The 25,662-nt window shown below is 34.7% G+C and overlaps 1 protein-coding gene across 2 annotated transcripts in view; it reads left to right on the top strand.

Moving 5' to 3' along the window:
* Nucleotides 1-883: 883 nt before the first annotated feature.
* Nucleotides 884-25,662, top strand: part of LOC100021573 (probable ATP-dependent RNA helicase DDX60) — a 110,094-nt gene continuing 85,315 nt past the window's right edge. For both annotated transcript variants that reach the window (XM_056802870.1, XM_056802869.1), the window contains exons 1-6: nt 884-1,526; nt 12,833-13,064; nt 17,394-17,463; nt 18,986-19,175; nt 20,248-20,589; nt 23,176-23,295. In XM_056802870.1, coding sequence (XP_056658848.1) covers nt 12,836-13,064; nt 17,394-17,463; nt 18,986-19,175; nt 20,248-20,589; nt 23,176-23,295 — 951 coding nt within the window. In that variant the 5' untranslated portion in view covers nt 884-1,526; nt 12,833-12,835. The remainder of the gene's footprint in view (nt 1,527-12,832; nt 13,065-17,393; nt 17,464-18,985; nt 19,176-20,247; nt 20,590-23,175; nt 23,296-25,662) is intronic.

The following is a 25,662-nucleotide window of genomic DNA, read 5'->3' as shown; positions in this document are numbered from 1 at the left end:
TCGATGATCTTCAACATACTGCCAAAGGGAACCATGACACAGAAAGGTTAATTAGCTCTACTTTAAAGTAATAGTGCTTTATAGTACATATGCTCAGAAGTTCTCAAAAGAGAGTGGAGGATGGCATGGTAAGAGAAAGAGATTAATGAGATTCATCTGTATGTTCCATCAGTGCACTCACTATAAGACTTGGAAAGGAGTCAAAAGATTGTAAGTGTTGGAACTTACATTGCTGCTTCCAGCACTCACTCTTGTTGAGATCACAGACTTTCTTTTGCATTCACTTAATTCTATCCACACTGAAATCTGGGAAGATTAGTACACCAGAGAAAGCAATAAACTTGTCTTAGGTTTCTCCAGATCACAGAACTTGGACCAGTGAATAGAAGTTACAAGGAGACAGATATATAGTAAATGTATTATTATATTTATAATCATATATATTATATTATAGTAAAATGAAATGTGTCCTAAATGTCGGAACTGTTCAGCAATGGAAAGAACTGTCTCTTGAAGCAGTGAGCTTCCTATCTCTGGAGGGACACTGATAATTAGACTGAGAGGTGGAGGGGATCTTAGAGACTATATAGACAGTCCAAAAAATCATGAAACATTTATTAAGCACCTCAGTATTCCAGGCACTATCCTACATGCTGGAAATGGAAAAAAAGAGGCAAAAGATAGTTCCTGCCTTCAAGGAGCTAGCCATGTAATATCTAATCACTTAGAGAATTTTAGGTAAAGACTAGATAAATAGCACATTTATTTGGTGATTACTAATAATTTTAATTAAAACATTATTGCAATAAAATTGTGCAAATAATTTTTTTACATTTTTCACTGAGTTAAAAGTCAATGAATATTCTCCCTTGTTCTTACCATGCGGTCAGCCCATCTTTTTAAAACACAGCACTTTAATAACTCTTAAAATTGCTTCCACTTTGCAATTCTTCATTAATAACATCATGCAATTTACTCATTCCCACCATGTACCTTTGTCAGCTATTCCTCAACTCCAATTCTTCCAAGAGTGTAGAATTTCAAGAATTGTAGCCATATGACACCACAAGAAGGATATTGATTTTTAAAATGATGGACCTTTTTACTTGGAGCAACTTGGCATCATTATTATTGCTGGCACAACTTCTGACAATCTTGCATAAACTGTAATGGGATCATATAGGTGATACTGTATATTTTTATTTATTCTCCAGAGACAACTTCCTTTTGAATAAAGAGAAAGGGATCAAAGAGCAACTTAGCTAGTGATAAAGTTAGAATATGGACTTGTCATTTTCATCACTCCAAGGAAATGAAACTTAACTTAGGAGGAACTACTTAGGCAGCAAAGGGGAAGGATCAGTACTACAGAGGTCTGCCAGCACAGGGCTCTAGAGTTCTTCTCAACTTTATTGTCAGTTGTCTCTTTGAGGACCCAGACCAAGGCAACATTTTATTGAGTTTATCCATGCCCACCTGTTCTGCCCTTCAATAGGGAGAAAGAAGAAGCAAGTGTTCCACAAGAGGTAAGAACAGCACAGATAAACCGGTTCACCTTGTTTTTTTTTTTTACCTCCAGTCTCAGTGGCTGTCAGAAGTAGAAGCAGGCAAGTAGGAATTTAAGTCTTATTTGGGGCTTGAAGTTTTCTTCCCAAAGGAGAAAAGTTCATTTTCAAGTCAGTGTTTTCAAATTTTAAGGTGATTTTTAAATTCAAATGGAACTCATGAATTCTTTTTATTAGTAATGTAATTTATTTTTCAGCAGAATATTATTCAGTTATTCCATGGTACATTCAGTATATACCTACTGACACAACTGAGAGTTTGGATTTCTCATTTTAAAAATGATACTTTAGAGGATTTTTGTTTAATAGAACAACTGCATTCCAGATTACAAGGAATTTAGGTCTCAAATATCTATAAATGAAACTATAAGAGCTAGTATGTAGCTAAGTCATTTATGCTATAGTCTTTAAGAATGACTGTAACTTGAAGAAAACCTTGAGAAGAAAGTATTCATGTTCTAGTAATGCCATTTTGGAGTTCCATTTCCTTATATTTTATGTGTTAGATTGTTAATGATGACTTGAGCTTTGCAACTTTGGATCCCAGAAATAATTAAAGCTGTGTTTCTGAAGCGCTTCAACACAACAGAAAAGAAATAATAACTATGCATTGTTGCACTTGAGTCCCTATTTAAAAAGCCCAGTGCCAGGACTATTAACATGGTTCAGAAGATTCTGACAAAAGAAATGGAAAATCAATAGCTCCTTCATTTTCTTTTCTTGCTCTTTCACTTTTACACTGTAATCTTGAGCTGGGCAGATTGATTGGGGATTAGGGAAGAAGTGTTCATTTGAAACAAAAGAAGACTTAGATTTGAATACTGCCTCTGTATTTTATGTAACCTGTATCTGTTAGGGCAAGTCAATGAATATATTTAGACCTTAATTTCTTTGTATGTAAAATGATGGAATTGGAAAGGATGACTTGAATTCTGAACAGTACAACTTCTGAAAAATAAGTAAGATAAAGCTTTTATTCGCAGGAATATAGGAAGGAGTCCATTATATGCATAAGGAATGGCAGGTGTGAATGCAAAGGGAGGTGAAAGAAGACAGCGCATTTCTAAATTAGTTATTACTTCAATCTAGGTAGAATCATGTGGAAATAGATATCATTAGTTGAGATTATAAAACTCAGTATCACATGGGGTATTGCAGGGGCCCAACTGATGAACTTCCTGAATATGTTGGCAAAGATAAATTGTAAAACTGTTCAAAATGAAGATAATGAATTTACAATCAATCAATCAAATTATTTTTGGTGTAAAAAATTCCTGAGGAAACACTTGAAAAGAAAACTAAACTTCTGCAAAACCTAACTGAAAAGCTAACAGAAGCAGGCAGAAAGCTGGATTATTCCTTGGAACAGAAAACTATGAAGATGAAGCAGACATATACAGAAGTAGTGACAGAGACCTTTCACACTGCAGGCCTGGTTGTCCCTATAGATTAAAAAAAAAAAAGATTGGATACAGAGATCTTCTTGAAAAAGATGACTCATCTGTAAAGGAGACTAGCCAGAATATATAATCCCTTCTACCTCAAGACCTGTGGAATGGCACATTTCAATTTTTAATCTTAAAATAATTTGCAAAATGATTCTTCGACTAGCTTTTTAGTTGATTCTCTAGGATTTTTTAAGTATACCATCATATCATCCGCAAAGAGTGATAGCTTGTTCTCCTCATTGCCAATTTTAATACCTTCAATTTCTTTTTCTTCTCTAATTGCTACTGCTAGTGTTTCTAGTACAATGTTAAATAGTAAAGGTGATAATGGGCATCCTTGTTTCACTCCTGATCTTATTGGGAAGGCTTCTAGTTTATCCCCACTGCAGATGATGTTTGCTGATGGTTCTAGATATATACTGTTTATTATTTTTAGGAAAGGCCCTTCTATTCCTATACTTTCTAGTGTTTTCAATAAGAATGGGTGTTTTATTTTGTCAAAGGCTTTTTCTGCATCTATTGAGATAATCATGTGATTTTTGTCAGTTTGCTTGTTAATATGGTCAATTATGTAGATGGTTTCCTTAATATTGAACCATCCTTGAATTCCTGATAGGAACCCTACCTGGTCATAGTGAATAACCCTTGAGATGACTTGCTGGAGTCTTTTTGCTATTATCCTATTTAAGATTTTTGCATCTATGTTCATAAAGGAGGTTGGTCTGTAGTTTTCTTTCTATTTTTGACCTGCCTGGCTTTGGAATCAGTACCATATTTGTGTCGTAAAAATAATTTGTTAGAACTTCTTTGCTTATTCTGTCAAATCATTTGTATAATATGGCAATTAGTTGTTCTTTGAATGTTTGATAGAATTCATTTGTGAATCCATATAGACCTGGGGATTTTTTTCTTAGGGAGTTATTTTTGATGGTTTGTTTAATTTCTTTTTCTGATATGGGGTTGTTGAGGTATTCTATTTCTTCCTCTGTTAGTCTAGGCAATGTATATTTTTGTAAATATTCATCCATATCACCTAGATTGACATATTTGTTGCCATGTAATTGGGCATAAAATTTTTAATGATTGCCTTAATTTCCTCTTCATTATAGGTGAGGTCTCCCTTTGTATCTTGGATACTGTCGATTTGGTTTTCTGCTTTCCTTTTTCTAATTAGATTGGCAAGTACTTTGTCTATTTTTTTTCCAAAGTAGCAGCTTTTGGTCTTACTTATTAAATCAATAGTTCATTGACTTTCAATTTTATTAATTTCTCCTTTGATTTTTAGGATCTCTAATTTAGTCTTCATCTGAGGATTTTTAATTTGTTCACTTTCTAGTTTTTTTAATTTGCATGCCCAATTCATTGACCTCTGCCATCCCTAATTTGTTAATATATGAACTCAAGGATATAAATTTCCCCCTGAGTACTGCTTTGGCTGCATCCCATGGATTTTGAAAGGATGTCTCATCATTGTCATTTTCTTTGATGAAATTATTGTTTTAATAATTTGTTCTTTAACCGATTTTGGAGAATCATATTGTTTAATTTCCAATTAATTTTTGATTTGCCTCTCCATGTACCCTTACTAATTAGTATTTTGATTGCATTGTGATCTGAGAAGGTTCCATTTATTATTTCTGCTCTTTTGCACTTGTTTGCAATGTTTTTATGACAGAGTACATGGTCAATCTTTGTGAATGTGCCATATTCTGCTGAAAAGAAGGTGTATTCCCTTTTGACCTTATTTATTTTTCCTCACATATCTACTAACTCTAATTTTTCTAAGATTTCATTCACTTCTCTTACCTCTTTCTTATTTATTTTTTGGTTTTATTTATCTAGTTCTGATAGAGGAAGGTTCAGGTATCCCAGTAGTATAGTTTTTCTATCTATTTCATCCTTGAGCTCCATTAGTTTCTTCTTAGAAATTTGGATGCTATGCCATTTGGTGCATACATGTTGCGTACTGATATTTCCTCATTATCTATATTGCCTCTTATCAGGAAGTAATTACCTTCTATATCACTTTTAACTAGATGTATTTTTACTTTAGGTTTGTCAGATATCATGACTGTGTGTCCTGCCTTCTTTTTATCAGTTGATGTCCAATAGATTTGGCTACATCCTCTTACTTTCACCCTATGTGTATCTACCTTCCTCATGTGTGTTTATTGTATACAGTATATGGTAGGGTTTTGGTTTCTAATCCACTCTGCTTCTTGCTTGCATTTTATGGCTGAGTTCATTCCATTCACATTCAGAGTCATGATTACCAGCTGTGTATTTCCCAGCATTTTGATTTCCACTCCTAGTTCTGCCTTCTCTTCTTTCACTATTTCATTCTATACCAATGTTTGTTTTTAATCAGTCCCCCTAGTTCCCACCCTTATTTTACTTTCCTTTCTACACCCTCCCTTCTTATTCCCCTCTTATTTTCTTTACAGTCTTTTTATACTACCCCCTTACCCTCTTACTCCCTTGTACTGCTTCCCTCCCCACCAGTCCATTTGTTATCCTTCTACTTTCCTATAGGGTGCAAATCAATTCTCTGCCCCAATGAATTGGATTTTTCTTCCCTCTTTGAGTCAATATCAATGCACAAGAGTTTAGTATTTCCTTTCTACAACCTCTTTACCCTTCCAGTGTATTCATGTTCTCCCTCCTTCCATCATGAGCTTCTTTGAGACATATAAATTTACCCCCTTTTGTTTCTTTTCACATTTCTTTTAGTATTAAAATTTTTTTAGCTCTAGTTTTGTGTGTGTGTGTGTGTGTATGTAATTATGCATACACATATCTGTATACATATTTATGTCTTGGCAATTTCATACTATACAGTTTGTCACTGTTCCCTCTAAGTATAATTCTTCTGGCTGTCCTGGTGATAATAACCATTTTTAAGAGTTGCAAATGACCTCTTTTCTTATAGGGATACATATCATTTTAACTTATTGAGTCTCTTTAAAAAAGTCTTGTTTTTTTTTCTTTTTTCCCTCTTTCTTAATTACCTTTTGATGATTCTCTTGAGTTCTGTGCTTGAACATCAAATTTTCTGTTCAGATCTGGTCTTTTCTTTACAAATGCTTGGAATTCTTATATATTTTTAATTGACCATACTTTCCCTTGTAATTATATAGGCAGTTTTGCTGGGTAATTGATTTGTGGTTGTAGACCTAGCTCCCTTGCTTTCCATAATATCCTATTCTATGCCTTTTGGTCCTTCAATATAGATGCAGCCAGATCTTGTGTTATCCTCATTGTGATTCTATGGTATCTGAATGACTTCTTCTTAGTAGCTTGTAATATTTTTTCCTTGGTCTGATAGTTCTTCAATTTGGCTATAAGATCCCTGGGTATTGTCATTTGGGGATTAAGTACAGGAGATGATCTGTGGATTCTTTCAATCTCCACTTTCCCCTTTTGTTCTAGAATAGTGGGGAAGTTTTCTTGGATAATTTCCTGTAGTATGATGTCCAGGCTTTTTCATTTGTCATGGTCTAGACAGGTAGACCAATGATTTTTAAGTTGTCTCTCCTGGAATGATTTTCTAAATCTTCTGTTTTTTGAATGAAATGCATCATATTTTACTCAATTTTTTCATACTTTTGATTTTGTTTTATGGTATCCTACTGCCTTGGAAGCCACTTGTTTCTAGTTGTTGTATTCTGGTTCTTAAAGGCTGGATTTCATCCCTGGCTTTTTGGTCATCCTTCTACTTCTGGTCTAATTTATTTTGGAGATCATCTTTCATCCTCTTTGCCTCATCTTTCATCTTCTTTGCCTAATATTTCATCTTCTTTATCTCATTTTCAAGCTGGTCGATTTTGGCTTTCAAGATACTATTTTCTTGTTTTAGTTCAAGTGCCTCTGTTTCCAGATGACTTATCTTAGTTTTTAAGTTATTTTCCCAGTTGTTTTCAGCCTCTTTTAATTGTGTTTTAAAATGTATTTTGAGTTCTTCTAGAGCCTGTATCCAATTTGTTGGGATTTCTGGTTTTTTGCTTGGTGTTCCCTTATCCTTCTCTGTTCTGCTTACTCTTTGTTCATTGCCTGTATAGAAGCTACTGATTGTAATTTCTTTTTTCTTTTTTTGTTGTTTTCCCATATTTACCCCTTCTTTACTCCCTGCAGTTGCCTGAGCTCTTGAGCCTCTCATTTTTTTTGTGATTTTGGGCTTTTCTTTCTGCCTTCACCCTTGGAGCTTTATCAGCAAATCTCTCAGTGTAGTCTGTGGGGGAGGAGTTTTGGAGCTTGAGCTTCCCTGCCCTCTGAATGATTTAATGGGATTAAGCCCATCTGGGTTGCTGGATGTGCCCTGAGGCCAAAATCTCAGGAAGGGGGAGCAATATGGAGTGTCTCCCCTGCTGCAACTAGGCTGCTCACTCTGAGCTCTGTGTTTCTTCTCTAACTGCTTCCCCACTGCCTGTGTTGGATGCTTTGAGGCTGGCACAGCTTTGTCCACAAGGTACTCCCTCCAGACCAGCACCTTTGCCTGAGCAGAGTTTCCAGCTGCTCCTGGAGGCTTAGTGCTCTACATGGGGGAGGGGTCCTGGCACTTAATTTCTTTCTTCCCCTTAAACAGGAGTGTTCTCAAATTCTGGCTTTTGGGGCCATACATTTTAAGTTGAGACTATCAGTAGGGTTTCTTGACTCTGTCTTGTTGTTAGGTTTGATTTTCAGTGCCCTAGGATCATTTAGTTTGTAATCAGTAAGGAAGGGTTTTCAGAGGTCTGAACTTTTGCTACCTCTAAGCTGCCATCCTGACTCCACCTCTGCAAAATGATTCTTGAGGCTCCAAATGATTTAGGAAATAGTGAGTTTTGTTCAGTTTGCTAATGATGAGTGAGACTATGGAATGGGACTTTAGCTAGGAATTGACATTTTTATGCTTTGTCTCACAGTGCTTTCACAAAGTTATTGGTCAGCTTCTACCTCTTGCTTATAAACTATTAAAGAAGAATTTGTTTGCAGAGATCATTGAAGCCCATCTGGCCAAAAGAAGCAAAGAAAATGTGGCAACATGAATGGGAAATGGTATAAAGTACTGTTTGTTGTAAAATGTTAAGTAGACCAACTTGAACCATGAATGGGAGAAGATGTTACAAAGCAAGTGTTTTTAGATGTTGAATGTTTGACAGTGTTTGGAGCACTAAAATATTATATGGAGTTTTTGTTTTGGTTGTACTTTTTGTTATTGAAAGAAAAGAGAACATGAAAGCTGGAATTAAATAAAGTTTACAAAATTAAAAAAAGGTATATCTGGGTTTCCTAGTTTATGTTGAATGGAGTAATCAGGAAATGGAAAAAATATTCATATTTTCAGAATAAAAGGCACCTTCAGGAGAGGAAAGGAAGGAAGAAAGAAACCATTCTCTGTGGAGGGCTTTAGGAAGCTACTCTGTAGTCACAGACTTAGAAGTTTCTTTATCAATCCTTTATCTTTGAGTTAAGATAGGGGGCATCCCCCAAAATGATGAGAGAACCTACTAAACAGTATTTCTTAAGTATCTGCCACAATGCCTTCCAGTGAAGCTATCTTAGCTGTTGAGATTGAGAAGAAAAGACATCAAATAATCAAGACAATAGAAAGTCACTGATTTCTCTCTTTTTTTTTTATCAGTATTTGACATAAAGATAACTTAGTAGAAAAGAGATAAGTTATTTAGATCTTTAAGGAGATGAGGACAAGTGGCATTGAACAAATCCTGGCAATACCCATTGGAGTTTGGAGATTTCTGCAGAAAAAGGAAGAATCATTTTGCATGCCCAAAGTTCGGTGCTTCAAATTCTAAACAAAAGCAATTTTCTAAGCCAGTTTGAAAAGGTCTTTATCTCCTTTTGTAGTCCAAAGTAAGTTCCTTGAGGGCAGAGATCTTCAGAAAAAAAAAAAAAACCTTTTTAATTTTTGTTTATAGTTATGTTTTGCTAATAAAACTGAGCTATAACAATTATAAACTAGTGATTATAAAGCATTATCCCATGACAGACCTTAAGGGACAATTGAATCTATATATGGATGCCTGATCAAACTATAACTGCAAATCTGTTCTCCTTCTCAGACCCCAGAATCCTTACTAAGTGCTCATCTATTTGTTTATCATTTCTGTATTGTATGTATAGGGAAAATAAATTTTCAGTCATTCTTCTACATGATTGCCCTTCAATACTTGAAGATAATCATATTTTGGGGAAGCTTTTCTTTTTCTTCCCTAGACTAAAATTTCCCACTTCATTTTAAACATGTTTCATATGACCATAGTTTCTAGTCTTTATAACATCCAAATACCCTTCTGGAAATTCTCTAGCATGGTTAAGGCCTTCCTAGAATGAGTTGCCTGGATGGTTAATGTCACAGAACACAATGAGTAAATTACAAAGATAATGTGGAAATAATGCGCTAATACCCTGATTTGATTTGTGAACACTTTTCTCTGAATTAAAGGGAGTATCCTGAGTTAAAAATACACACCTTTTTCAGGCTTTGCAGTAGGTATATTATTGATGGCTTACCTTTCTTCTTTTGGAAACTGCCTCTTTATATCCCTTAAAATACTAAAGAATGACTTATTCTTATATTAGGTTCCCATATATTTTAAATGTAATCAATTTTCCAGAGAAATTGATGGCAAAGATATTTACCTCAATTACTTTCCCTTCCAATTGGAACCAGAGTGATTCCCACAGCCAGTTAATCTGGTAGTAGAAAGTATAGAGTAATAGACTTGGAATGAGGAAGGCCTGAGTTTCTGCCTTAGACCTTTACTAGTATGAGCTGTATTACCTTGGGCATGTCAGTTAAAATCTATCAGCAGCTATTTCCTTGCTGTAAAACTGGGGAGAAATATCACACTTATTTCTTAGGCTGTTGTGAGGATTGATATGAATTTTAACTATTATTTGTATAGAAATTCATATTTTATATAATTAAAAATCTTCATTGTATTTCTTATCCTCATTATTACCTTTTTGGTCAAGTACTCTTGTCTAATAAGTAGTTGTAAAAGATATTTTCTTGCTCCTCTCATTTGTTTATGATATAGATGTGTCACATATCATTTTGGAGCTTATTATGATAATGAAGTATTTATACAGAAACCGTTTCTGGAGGGGTGGAGACAAAATGGTGGCTAAGAGCACCAAAATCCCAAACCTCTCTGACAGTCCTTCCATGCCAATTTTTATAACATGCTTCAAAGAAAAACAGAAATCCAAACCCAAGAAGAAGAAGAAGTTAGGGCAAACACAGCAAAACATGGCTTGAAAGGTAGGCACAGGGAGTTAATTTTCATGGGATAAGGGAGAGATAGGCTGGATGAACACCCTCCCAGACTGACCATACTAAGATCTTTGATGAGATGGGGCTGTCTGTGTGAGCCCCAGGTAGGGGCTGAAACTGCCAGGGAATGCTTCTGACCCACTACACAAGGTCCAGGTCTCTGATAATGGCTGGCATGGAGGAACTTAGGGCAGGGGAAATCTGGCTGGAAAACCTCAGTCCCATTGGCTACAGTGAAGAATTTATCCCAGGCAGATTAGTGTAGCAGGTAAGCTCAACCATTTCGGGAGGTTAGCTCAACCTGTCTGAATCCAGTATACCAAGGAAAAATTGAGAAAAGAGAAGATTCAGCTTCAGGGCATAGCAGCTCAAATACTCTGGTTCCATAACTCAATAAAGAGTCAAGTTTATAGTCCATGTGGAAGGAAAAATAAATTAATTTAAAAAGTAAATAAAATGAGTAAACAAGAGTGAAAAGTTATAACTGAAAGCTTCTATGGGGATAAGAACCAAAGAAAAGAACCAATGGAGGAGGGATCCAGGGAACATCAAACAAAGCCTCAAAAAACCCAGGGAATTGGACTGGATGAAGACTCTGGAGAAGCTCAAAAAGGAATTTAAATCAAATAAAAAAGGTTGAAGAAAAATAGCAAAAGGAAAATAATAGCCTAAAAAGCAAAACAGATCATCTGGAAACAGAGGCACAGGCATTGAAAACCAGAATTGATCTGCTGAAAAATAAGGCAAAAAATTGGAAGAAGAGAAGAATGACTTGAAAAGAGGCATGGATAAAAGAAAAGGAGAATCAAAAGGTAAAGGAAGAATTCAGTCTTTAAAAATTAGAATTGGGCAATTAGAAGCTAATGACTTCATGAGACACCAGGAAACAATAAATCAAAGGTGGTTTCCATGGATTCATTGACCAATGTGCTACTATATTTCATTGCTTCTGGATGTTGCATATATCTTTGTCCTAGTGAACAAATTTTATATTTTTAAATTTTAATGAATAATTTTGGTGATTACTGTTCTGTAATATAATTTGAAATCTGATATTGCTAGGTGTTCTTCCTTACTTTTTTTCACTATTTTCCCTAATATTTTTAACTTTTGTTCCTCCAGATAAATATTATTATTTTTAATTATAAAAGTAAGTATCTCTTTTATTTGTATGGCATTGAATAAATTAATTTATTTTGGTTTTATATTTACATCTAGCATTTCCAGATATTTTTTGAGTAATAGTGGTGACAATGGAAGCCTTTTTTTTTACCACTAATAACTCTAAAATCTCATAAATAAAATCTCATTGTTTCTTCATTAAAAATAATGCTAGTTCTTGATTTTGGTTGGATTCTAAATTCCAAATTAAGGAGATATTCAATGATTTCTGTGGTAGAAAGAATATCTATAATGTGTTACATATTTTCATTTTATTGGTACAATTGTGATTTTTAGTATTTTATTATTAACATGGCATATTACATTTTATAGCTTACCTTTTATTGAACCAATTTTGCATTCCTGATATAAATTTAAACTGGGCTATGGTGTAATTTTTTAATTCCAAGCTACTTTAATTCCTTGGGTTCAGAGATTTGTTATGCTTTAACTCCTAAATCAGAGATAGTTTCATATAGTGGGTTGAAATTTATGTTATTTTTTTTTCATCTCTTGCAATATATCTAGGTGCCCTAATCTCGAATCTCTTTATTCTCCTTCTTAGTTCCTTATACTCTGACCTGCAAGGGAGTGTCTTGAGGATGGTTTTATAACAAAAGATAATATACATATTCACAAATGACAGATTGATAATAAAAAAGGGTAAACTCGAAAAAAGTGTAGCAAATTCCCATCCTCTAAATTAGTAGTATTAAACTAAAAAAAAATAAGGGCCACTGAACCTTACATAATGATTCTTGCTGGTACATATTTATAAAACTTCAAATTGATATCATCTATACTTCATAGTATTTTTATTTATTTTGTGAAATATTTCCCAATTTAATTTGATTCTGGTTCCCTTCTGCCAGGTTGTAGTGGCACTTAACCCACTGACTGGCTGTTTGATAATTAAATTCTAAATAACTACCTGCCAAGGAAGTAAAAGAGGACCATATGATATCTGAAGTCTCTTGTAATTGAAAGACTGTGATCTGTAGACAGGGTAGTCCATGAACTTCATTATAATTATGCCAATATGCTCTTTCTCTCACCTGCTTTGCTTTATTTCTGAACTGCACTTATACACAAAGTAGAGACAGGATTGCAAAATTCCTTTGGGTAACAGAAAAAGTATATGGCATAGCTGCTTATCAGAGAGAGTTCGATATAGTCATATAGTGACCAGCTCTTCTGTCTGCCTTAGATCTGTTCCAAGTCATCACTCTCATTGAAAGTGATGTTGAATTTGACTCATTAAAAGGAATCCTAACTTCCATTTATTAGGGGAGTATTAGACTAATAGAGACTTTGTAAGGAACTATATTGAAATGTGTATTCTTATAATACAATTGATAATAACAAGGAGCATTATTTTGTAGGTCATGTCTTCTGTGGATGACAGTTCAAGTACCACTGACAGTGAGAGTGATACTACTGAAGACAATGAAGCCACAGATAGTTTCTCATCATTTGATGACTCAGAAGATGACATTAAAGATTATAGTAACATTTCAGATGGAAATACTCATGGAGAATTGTCACATTCACTTGAAACTGACAAAGAAAATGTGAAGGAAAATGGTTCTGGTAGCCAGGAGTTACAGACCAAAGGTAAGGAGCTCAACAATGTGTATTTTACAATAAACAGAGAAAAATGTATATAAGAAAGATACAAAGAAGAAAATAGTGAAGAATACATTTTCCATTTTTTTAGAGTTTAAACACAATAATTATTTGATTTCATGATGATTTCTGTACTTAACAATCCCCACCTAAAATACTATCATATACTTTTAAAAATAATCAGTCATTTTATATTTCATGACACACCTTTTGTCAACTTAAAGCATTCTAAAGGTCTTGAGAAATTGGATTAAAATACACAGAGGTGAAGCATTAGATTAAAATGATGTAGTCCATCATATTACTGATATCTGAAAAATTATTCACTTGTTGTTTTATTATCCCATCTTTACTAATTTTTGTCATAAGGGATGACTCAGTGGAAAGGGAGGATGGAGAAAGTATTTGAAAATGAAAGTGAAATAAAACCAAAGCTATCAATAAAAGTAAAGTGAAAAAAGAGAAGCTGTGTCATTATTTGGTGCCTAATTTCAGTTATATTTGGGGATTATGTGATTCCTTATATTTGATGAGAGATATCAGATCATGGAATTTTTGAGGTATAAAAGATGTGATTCTCACCTGTTGAGAAAGTAAATCCACCACACTGAGATAAACAATTTAAACAAATAGTCAAAAATTAAAATTTCCAAGTCAAGGTAGAAAGTTAGATTTTATTAGAAGAGGGCCAAATCTACCAAGAAAACCTGATTCTTGCACACATTATATCACTAAACAAGAGATCATTCAAAATGGCTAAGGCCCAGTTTATATACTCTTACACTAACAAACTGAGTATTTCCATACAAGGTGCATGAGTTTTATCACAAGACCCAGCATTATATAGACCTTCTTAGGAAACAGTTACCCAACAACAAAGATGATTGGTTAGTTCATTTAAGAAACCCCCTATTTGTTCAAAGGTTATATCACAAGGCAATACCCTTATTAAGAGAAATAATAATGACCATTGTCTAATTACAAAAAGGGAAGGGTGTAGGTGTTTGAACCATATCTGGACATGAAACTCAGATGGTCAGCCTCTTAGGACTAAGAGAAGTGTTTACTCTATAACTAGCAAGGAAGGGGCTGAAAATCCCCTTGCAAGCACTTTTATACTTTAGAAAAATATAGATTAGAAATCCTTATAAAATCATGAATTCAACTAAAAGTAATTAAGATTGTGATGGTATTATACTAATCACTGTAGCATCACAATATTGATTATCTTAAATCTATCATTATCACTAAAATCCAGCCAAGTATAAGGGGATGAGGGTCTAGTATTTGACTCACCACGCTCTATCCTGAATATTTGACTATACTGTCCTCATGTTTGGAGTGAATATTCCATTATACTCTTTTCCTTGTGAAGCCCCTCTCAATTAAGTCTTAATTCCTCTAACTGAAACTGATTTCTCTCTCTCTCTCTCTCTCTCTCTCTCTCTCTCTCTCTCTCTCTCTCTCTCTCTCTCTCTCTCTCTCTCTCTCCCTTCCCCTGGGTGTATGGTATTTTGTATCCATATGCTGCAATTCTAATTCTTTCTCTATTTGGCAATTATTCGAATATTCTCTTTAATACTTAGTGGTTTTAAAGTAACAGATTGGTGGGGTCACCCATGTCCTGTAGCTGTCTCAAACCTTTTTCCTGGGAGAATGAATACCCACTCATTTTCTTGGTTGACACACTCCAACATGCTGTCACACAGTTAGATGGAGCTTCCAGAGATAGACCAAAAAACCAGCTGGTTATACTAAAATTCTCTCATTGGCCACTCTTTTGGGGGGAGAACAAATTTTCCTTGAGATCTGACACACTTGGGTCAAGAACCCACACTGATGTATTTCTACATATCCAAAGCTACCACTAACTTTTTGTGACTTTTAGATTATAAACAGAACAATTTACATAACAATTAGTAAAGAAATAATACTGGCACCCACGCATATATGCAAATTAACTTCATGAATAATGAGACACATCACAAATTTTGTTTTCAGTAGTCAAGAATGTTTTTAAAATTTTTTTCCACCTCTATCTTTCTGGCTTCCCTCTCAAGGCCAGAGCATCTACTAACACCTTGGGCTCTAATCAGCTGCCTGCTGCAGGTCAGGCCAGTCTAGGCTTCTCTAGAGGGGCCACACTTACAGGAGAGTCCCGCTGCCTCTGCAGCCCTCATCCCTGCTAGTGCCAGTGGAAGATGGAAAGCTCCTAGGGATCTCCAGGGCAGCCTGTGATCTCTGAGAGTGTGGAGAAGCTGTTCTTGGTTTTCAGGGAGCAGGTGACCATGATCCATGGCAGGAAAGGAGGATAGAAAATCAGTTGCTGTCCCAGCCTTAGAAAGCACTGGAGCTGGGGCTGCTGCTGCGGGCTAGGAGACAGTGTCTGAAGGGCTCACACCATCCTCAGGGAGGTTTTCCCCAGCTTCCTGCATGCATCCTCTGGCTCCCTGGATGGCTTCCATCACACTGTGAATGGAGCTTTGCTGGCTCAATCTTCCCTTAGGGTTCATCACATTCTGCCTCTTCTTCCAAGGGTAACCAGACTCCAAAATGGCCCTGGCCTGCTGGAGCCAGTAAATGCGGAAGGTAACACTGGCTGGTTGTCTCCCTGCTGTAGGTCCCTGTTATTCACACAGATGATAGGGCTTCCGGTGCCAGGGGAGCCTCCAATGAAAACCCTTCTCAGTTCTGTCACAGTCTTGAGGTGGTCCATGTAGGAGAACCTGGTGTTGAGGGCAGTACTAAGGGTACTGCCTACTTCTATTGGGAATAGATATTTGAGTCCAGGTCATAATCTCCCTTAATTCACTCAGAAACTGTGGTTGAGTCAGAAGACACACTTATCAACGAGCACCTGGAAGGAGTGTACAGGAGTGGGGGGAAATGCGTGTACTTTGGATAACTCATGTCTCTGGGCTGCATCTTTTGATTCTGGTCCATTTAGGGATATCTGTGCTATGTAAAGTTACTGCTAACTCTCTATTTGTTGTTTTTAACTGATCTCCAAATGAGCAAATCTTCTCTTCTATCCTCAAAATATTTACAAGCTCTTTCATTTAACATCCTCTTCTACAGGGCATTGTAAAAGTGTTACTTCTTAATTTGGACTGTGTTTTTCTTTAAAGGAGAGAACCAAAAAGCTCATGTGCCTCCCTATCTCAGGACTACACAAGCCAGCACAGCTAGTTAATCGTTCTTTCACATTTCACATTAACCACTGAGAACAAAGCTCACAGCATATAACTAGTGTTTATTTTCTTGGCAAAGCAAGCAAGTCGAGCTTTGCCTATCAGGCAAAGCAGTTTTGGTATCTGTTTTTCCTTTCTTTTTCTTCAGCCCAGTCCCCTTAAATCTGAGAAGTCAGGAAAGGGCAAACAGACCTTTCTAAAAAAGCATCCCTTCTGCTAAGTTCTGGGTACTGAAGTATTTCACTTATGGAAATGATGAATGTAGAGAGGTTTTTATCACTTAAAATTTTAGCTTTTGAAAGGCAAAGAAGTCTGTTTTTTTAAATCAGGAATTATACTTTAATAAATGGAAAATATATCACAATTTCAAGGTTCTACTCAACTCTTTTTCTTTATGTTCATATGTAAACAAAAACGAATGAATTATATAACATGTGTATGATGTATAATATAATGCACATAGATAGACAGATATATACAGATCAGAATATAAACACATACAATTCCATATCATTTGACTATGGATAATTTCATGAAATCATTAAAGCTGAGTGGGGCATAATTTCATTTTTGTTAATCTAATTATAACTTTCTCAGAATAAACAGCATAAAACACATTCTTGGTTTCAAAATTTCCTACACATCTATTTACCTTTTTTCTTCTCCCAGGAAGCACATACAGAAAAGACTTTAGCACAGAGCAGACAGGTAGGGAGGACATAGTAATGTGGCTGGTGTAAAGTAAGTAATTAATAAAGACTTTTTGACTTTTAGGCTCTATTATACTCTGGGGGAAAGTAGATGGCAAAATGGGTAGAGTTATGCTCTGGGAAGAATGAAGATCCAAGTTAAAATGTTCCCTCAGTCACTTAGTAGCTGTGTGGCCCTCTGTGTATATCACTTAAACTCTCTCTGCCTCAGTTTTCTTATAACATGAAGATACTAACTTACATTAAAGGGCTATTATTGTAAAGGCCAAATAAGTTAATATATGGTAAACACTTTGCTAAACTTAAAACACTGTACAAATACTATATATTGTTATTATGTAACATTTAAAGACGGTCTTATTATCTTCACCATATTGGTATTTTAAAATTTAATGTATAATGTCTTTTTTTTTAAGGATTAACAGAATGTAAAGAATTTTTGAGGAAATTGTCCATCTTTATTTGGAATAGTCTTGCAAAATCTCAGTAAGTAAAATGGAATTCACTAGCATAAGTACAAGAATCATTTCTAGAAAACTTATCCTTTTGTGTTTTGGAGGTTATAACAGACTTCCTGGCAAGAAGAATTCTTTAAGCATTGCTGATTGGGATAGGAGATGTGCATTTGTTTACCTCTGACACGAAACATAGAATTTTATATTATTTTGGACAAATGGAGAAATCATGGAAACATTTGAAGAGTAGAAAAAATTTGTAGTTATTTTTTTAGACACTTTTAATACTGGTTAAGATTTACCTGACAATTTAAATCCAGGTCATCCTAAGGGACATCTATAAGCTCTCTCTCTAATAATATATTTGTTCTATGAGTATTCCAGATTCTTACAAGTTGTTGTGAGTCTTGTCTAAAGAAAGCAAATATTATTCTGCAACCTTATTTATGCCTCATAAACATCAAAGTGCAGTTTTGGTTAAAGACTCATTTTTGAACAGTTAATAGGTTAATTTTCCTTACATAGACATTTGTAGTTTTTCAATATAACCTTCTGTTTTGATTATTAAATAAAAATGCATTTTCCCACAATTGTATTTGGATTCTAAAAGTATTATAATTCATACTTAAGTTCAACAAGTGCTTGTTTGAGCTTACATTTTAAGCATCCACTGTATGTTGGGCATTGTGCTAAATGCTAGATATACAAAAGCAATGGCAGGAATAGTCTGTTCTCAAGAAGTTTACAGTCTGAAAGGCAAAATGGGGACACACATGTAGACTACTATATATAAACAAAATAAATTCAGAAGGAATGGGAAGTAATCTCAGAGGAAAGGCAGTAAGGAGAATTAGAAAAGTCCTCCTGAAGAAGACAGAACTATATTTGTTTTTTATTCATTTTATTTTAATAAACAAACTTCCACATAAGTTTTCCAAAGTTAAATGATCCATATTGTCTCCCTCCCTTCTTTTCTCCCCCCTCCCAGAGCTGGCAAGTAATTCAATCTGGGTTATACAATTATTATCACACAAAACCCATTTCCATGTTATTCAGTTTTATAAGTGAATAAAATCAAACCTCCAAATCACAAGCCTAAATAAACCAGTGACAAACCCTATATTTTCATCTGCATTTCTACTCCAATAGTTCTTTCTGAAGTTGGATAGCATTCTTTTTCATACGTCCTTAGAAATGTCAGAAAGTTGGACTTAAGCTGTTACTTAAAGGAGGATGGGAAAGCAGAAGGTAAAGATGGGAGGGGAGTTCCAAGCATAGGGAACAACTAGTTTTTGAGTCAGAGGTTAAGCTAATTATTTCATAATTAAGAGTATTAATGAAATTGACTAGGAGGAATGCCATTCATTTGTTATTAAATTTAGTTTACAAAATTTGGCCTACTTATGGACAACCTTAACTTTGTATTTCTACATATGACACATCATTTGTTTGTACAAGTTGAGAATGAAGTGGAGATATCTTTTGACTTGACATGTAAAATTTTCATTTTCACTTTTGTCAGATGCATTTACCAAATTTCTATTTCTATTCAGGAATGTCAGCTTACTTAAAGATTTTATTGAGTCTGAATTTTTTTTGATTGATGGAGATTCATTATTTATCACTTGTATGTGGAATAAGACATTAAAGAAAGGACAAAATCTTCACTTCTTCTATATAGTGGAACAATTTCTGCACAATTTCAATCAAAAGGATGCCAGATATGTAATAGTTTTCTTTAAGGTAATGAAAATGTGTCTTTCCACAGTTTACAGATAGATAGGGGTGTATGAAAATATAGGGGAGTGTATATCTGTGTGTTTGTGGGTGTGTATGAAAATATAAGGGGTGTGTATGGAAATATAAGGTGTGTATATTTGGGTATGTGTGTATGTGTTTGTATAGGCAGTTAGCTGGTGCAGTGGATAGAGTGGATAGAACACAGGCTCTAGAGTCAAAAGGACTTGAGTTCAGATATAGCCCTTATTATCTGTGTGACTTTGGGCAAGTCACTTAAGCTTGGCTACCTTGGTTTCTTCATCTATAAAGAACTGGAGAAGGAAATGATAAGTTCCAATATCTTTGCCAAGAAAATCTGACATGGGGTCAAGAATTGGACACAACTAGTTGACAGCAGTGAAGTGAGAAGCATGGTGAGGACTCCTATGTTAGGGCATTCCTAGAAAGGGTCTCACTAATCAGATAACAGTCTTCAGGGAAGGTTAATCATTAGTGGGGCTCAAGAAGTTGGTGTGGAGGAAGAACCTACTGGAGAGTGAGTTGAAAGTACAGTTTATCAATTGACACTTATTAAGCACCTACTATGTGCTAGTAGGCACTATCTCGGGTTATATAAAGAAGCAAAAAAGAGTCTGCACTTAAGATGTTTAAAATCTAATGGGGGGCACAACATGTGAATACATATATGTATATCTTACATTGTTTTACATATATGTTAATATCTACATATATATGTGTGTAAAATAAGCTATAAGCTGGATAAATGGGAAGTAATTAATGCAAGGAAGGCACTAGAATTAAGAGGAATTGGGGAAAGCTTCCAGTAAAAGATGACATTCAATTGAGACTTAAAGGAAATTTTCCAGATCAGTAGGAATAGTTGAGAAGGAACAACCCTCTAGGCACAGGAGACAGTTTTTAACTTTAAGAGAAAGTGTTTTGATTTCATCATCTACTACCTTTAGCTCTTCAGAGATAAGCATTAGTCTCTATTTAAAGTTAAGTATTTTAATGTTGGAAGAATATGGGTCTCATCTTTCTTGTGCTGTACTAATTCTTTGAAAAATTTATATAGGACGTAGAAAATATATTTTTTAATCATCCGGAACTACTCAGTCTCCGCACTGCATTGATACAGCATCTAGAACACAACACGCAAGTTCCCATTCATACTGAATTTTCCAGTTGCCTGTCCCCAGAATGGGAGATTTTTCTTAAAGAAAGTTACCCATACTTCCTAATTGTCTCAGATGAAGGAATAACAAGTCGTCAAACTGATTATTTAAACATATTTATACTTCATGCTCTTCAGAAGAAAATCAATGTGGTCCTTGCTTCAGAACAAGAAACAAATATGCTCCGAATTTTTGGCTATCAAGTCCAGCCTCTTTATTCTCACTGGAAATTTTTTGAACAGGTATGTTTTTTTTTCCCTTTTTATATGAGTTATATGAGTCCCTCAATGAAAACAAATAACTTGAATTAAGAATACACGTGTAAAAGAGAAAGTTGTTCTGTTGTTCATATCCTTGATTATAGAGCAGCTTTTAAAATGTTCAATGAAATAACTAATCAATTTCTACTACAAATGAATATTACAGGAAAAAAGGTTCATCAAACTCATTAATATTATGTTTTTAAAATTCTTATGGATTGTTAGAGATGTTAAAAACATACTATTAAGCATGGTAAAGACCTGGAATACCATTAATAATCTTTATCAGGTGATATTTTTTATTTTAAATTTTATTACTATCTTTTGTTTTTGTATCACTTTCATTTACAAATATAGATCTGCTTCTCCATTCCCTAGAAAGCTATCCATTGTAATAAAAAATAGAAAAGAAAGAAGAAAATAGCACTTCAGCAAAACTAAAACATCACTAAATTCTAACTGATAAGATGATAAGGTTTTGACCATTACTTCTCTTTATATATCTTATTCTTTTAACTCCCAAAGCCCTGAAAGCTCAACAGGAAAGAATAGAAATAATAATCATGAACAAAAAAAGAAGAGACATTTAAATGATACTTCAAAACTTACTAAATATTTTTGAGGCAGGTTGGTGTTATTCAGTGGATTGAACACTAGATATTGAATCAGAAAGACTTATGTCCAAGGCTTGCTTCAAATAATACTTAGTTCTCTGGCCCTGATTAAGTAACTTAACCCTTCTTAACCTCAGTTTTCTCATCTGTAAAATAGAGGTAATAAAATATCAACTTTTTCTTAGGTTGTTTTTTTGTGAGGATCGAATGAGTAATATATGTAAAATACTTTGTAACTCTCAAAGTGCTATCAAAATGACTACTATTACTATTTTTATAGTTTATTTGAAAGAAGAATGTAGTAAAAGCTTTTTGACATCCAATGTTTGAGTTCTTTAAGACTGTCTTGCTTTTAGTGTTCTGATTTGTGTTGCAGTGTTCATTTTTATTGGTTGCTTTTATAAAAGATAAAAACTTTAGGGCAAAAGTCAAGAAGCTATTCCGGAAAAGCAATGCCACTATATGGGGATGGTAGCTAGAGGCCAATGGGCAAGATCACAGGTTTGCATCTTTCATTTCTTCTAGCTCCATGGGCAGGCTAGTGGTTCAGGCATCAAGCAAGATACAAATTCCAATTTAAGCCTTCCCTCCTCCCCTCCCCCAGATACTCAGTACTCAATTTTAGAAAAAAGAACTGATATGGCACTAATAGAAGCATGAGGAGAGTGGGTGTAGAAGACTGGATTATTGAAAAATTGTTATTCTCTGAGTTGCCTGGTAAGGAATGAGGAATAAGGAGAAGGAATCCAACAAATGGTGCCACAGTAAGAAAGAAGATGGGGAGAGCAGCAATACCCACTTTTTAAGTTTGTTAAGCACTGGTTAGTCAATCAATAGGCATAAAGTGGTATTCTCTTTTGAACTGTTAAGTTGTTCTGGGAATACAAAGAAAGCTGAAGAACAGTGTTCATTTTTAGGTAAATCACAAGCTAATAAAGAAGTCAACATTAAAATGACTATGTCAAAACAAGCTACGTAAAGGATGGAATGAAAATATCCAAGGGGAAAGTCACCAGAATTAAGAGTGGTCAGGAAAGGTTTCTTGTAGAAGGTGGGATTTTATTTGGAAGGAAGGGAAGGCTTGGAAGAAGCCATGATAAACCAGGAGGATGAAGTGAGTAGGGAGAGCATTCCATGGATGGGAACAACCAATGAAAATTCCCAGATGGAGTGTCTTGTGGGAGGAAAACTAAATGGGTCAATGTCACTGGATTATAGAATCAATAAAGGGAGGGTGTGAGATAGAAGATGAATGGAAAGAGAAGGAGGCATCTTATGAAGGTCTTTGAATACCAAAGCATAATGCATCCTATGGTCTGAGACCCTACAGGTTGAACCAATTTTCCCCAGCTCACAAAGACACACTGTTTTGCTTAAGTAGTATGTTTCTCCCACTTCTACATTACTATAGCCCCTTTATAAAGTCTCACCAAGGTATGCAGGTGGCCTTGGGTTCTTTAAGGCTTTGCCACTGAATGTAGACTCAAAAAGACTTATGAGCCAAGTAATGACTTATTCTTTTTCCTTTCAATGAACCAAACTAAGTTATTAGAAGCACATCATGAGTAGAAACACAGTATGATGACTTTTTCCTCTCTCAACAATTCTTGAGAATCATCTCCCAAACTGTAAATGGATTATAAACTGAAAAATCAAAGGAAGCTCCCAACTGGAGAAGCTGACCCTTAAAGTGCTGGAGCAAATGGTCAAATAGCTACAATCCTCCTGCTGTACTTTGCGAGTGGAAGTCTATTTATAAAATGAAGTGAGACAATTTAGGTTAATGTCTTAAATGTCTTTGAAGTTGAATTATCTGACAAATTGAAGACCTAAGCTTACAATCACATAACAGATTTCCACATCATACTCAAGAAATAGTAATATAGGCCATATAATTTTAGCTTAATTAAAACACTGAATTATTCATTTTTTGTTGTTTCATTTTGTTTTTTAGCACAAGAATGAATTGCATCAAGCTCATGAGGTCATCATTAGGAGTTTTCAAGTGTCTCCAGCTACAGAATTACTTTTGTACAAATATTTGAAGTTGAATGTGAGAAATATGAACAAAGAGGTAACACCATATATTTTTCTAAAAAATTTTATATTAATAACAATTACTAGTATTTATGTGGATTCTGCTTTGTGCCATACGCTATACTATGGCCTTAATAGATTTATTTCATGTGATGCTCACAATAGCCCTGTGATGTAGATAATGCTATTGTCCCTTCAACAGATAGGAAAACAATATTTTTGTGATTCTGTGTTTGTGTGTGTGTGATTTGCCCAGGATCACATAAATATTAAGTGTCATAATCATAATTATTATACATACCTGAATCTTTGGTTTTATTATTAGAGGAAATTTCTATTGAGGAAAATGCTTCTGCCTATGCAGATTGACTCATGTTATGGTATTTATAATCTTAAAGAGTTGCTTGGGGACACTGAGAAGTTAAATAATTTTCCCAAGGTCAGCAGCATATATTGGCCAAAGGTGGAATTTAAAGTCATATCTTCTAACTCTGTGTTATACCCTTCTCTCTACTATGCCAGGTTATTTCTTATTGTTAATGTCAGTGAACATTGATATAAAGTACAAATGTTTTCTTAGATTTTTAAATAATTCCATTCTGGAACTTCAATCCTTCCCTGCTTTTCTTTCTTTTAAAAAAATTCACAAATTGAATTTAATTGATTAATTTAAAGCATTTTTCCAGGATTACAAAAATCATGTTCTTTCCCTTCCCTCACCCCAACTACTTCTCATATTTGATGCACAGTTGGGCTTTACATGTGCCTTTGGTCAAGACATAGTTCCATATGATTGATATTTTCACTAGGATGATAATTTAGGGTTTATAACCCCAATCATATCCCCAATGACACGTGTAATCAAGCAGTTGTTTTTCTTCTGTGTTTCTACTCCTACAGATTTTCCTCCGAATGTGGATAATGTTTTTTTCTCATAAGTCCCTTAGAACTGTCCTGGATCACTGCATTGCTGCTAATAGAGAGGTCCATTACATTCGATTGTACCACAGTGTATCAGTCTCTGTGTATTATGTTCTCCTGGTTCTGCTCCTCTCAGTCAGAATCAATTCGTGGAGGTCATTCCAGTTCACATGGAATTCCTCCAGTTCATTATTCCTTTTAGCACAATAGTATTCCATCACCAACATATACCATAATTTGTTCAGCCATTCCCCAACTGAAGGGCATCCCCTCATTTTCCAATTTTTTGCCACCACAAAGAGTGTTGCTATAAATATTCTTGTACAGGTCTTTTTCCTTATTATCTCTTTGGGGTACAAACCCAGCAGTGTTATGGCTGGATCAAAGGGCAGACAGTCTTTTATCGCCCTTTGGGCATAGTTCCAAATTGCTCTCCAGAATGGTTGGATCAATTCATAACTCCACCATTAATGTCCCAATTTTACTACACCCCCTCCAACATTTATTACTTTCCTTTGCTATAATGTTAGCCAATCTGCTAGGTGTGAGGTGGCACCTCAGAGTTTTGATTTGCATTTCTCTGATTAAAAGAAATTTAGAACATGTTTTTCATGTGTTTATTGATAGTTTTGATTTCTTCATGTGAAAATTGCCTATTCATGCCCCTTGCCCTTTTTTCAATTGGGAAATTATTTTATTTTTTTGTACTATTGATTTAGTTCTTTATAAATTTGAGTAACTAGACAGTTGTCAGAGTTTTTTGTTATGAAGATATTTTCCCAAATTGTTGCTTCCCTTCTAAATTTAGTTGCATTGGTTTTATTTGTACAAAACCTTTTTAATTTGATGTAATCAAAATTATTTATTTTACATTTTGTAATTTTTTCTAATTCTTGCTTGGTCTTAAAATCTTTCTTTTCCCAAAGATCTGATAAGTATACTATTTTGTGTTCACCTAATTTACCTATGGTTTCATTCTTTATATTCAAGTCATTCACCCATTTTGAATTTATCTAGGTGTAGGTGTGAGATTTTTAACTAAACTTAATCTCTCCCATACTGTCCTCCAATTTTCCCAGCAATTTTTGTCAAATAGTGGATTTTGGTCCCAAAAGCTGGGGTCTTTGGGTTTATCATAGCCTGTCTTTCTGAGGTCACTTACCCCAAGTCTATTCCACAAATCCTCCCTTCTGTCACTTAGCCAGTACCATATTGTTTTGATGACCACTGCTTTATAGAATAGTTTGAGGTCTAGTACTGCTAGGTCACCTTCCTTCACATTTTTTCCAATATTTCCCTTGATATTCTTGATTTTTTGTTCTTCCAAATGAATTTTGTTTTATTTTTTTCTAATTCAGTAAAACCATTTCTTTGTTGTTCAATGGGTATGGCACTAAATAAGTAAATTAATTTGGGTAGGATGGTCATTTTTATTATGTTAGCTCATCCTACCCACGAGCAATTAATGTTTTTCCAATTATTT

Source organism: Monodelphis domestica, chromosome 6 (assembly GCF_027887165.1).
Source record: "Monodelphis domestica isolate mMonDom1 chromosome 6, mMonDom1.pri, whole genome shotgun sequence".
NCBI classification, from domain to species: domain Eukaryota; kingdom Metazoa; phylum Chordata; class Mammalia; order Didelphimorphia; family Didelphidae; genus Monodelphis; species Monodelphis domestica.
Note: the sequence above shows the minus strand (reverse complement) of the source record. Positions and strands in the feature narration are given on the sequence as shown.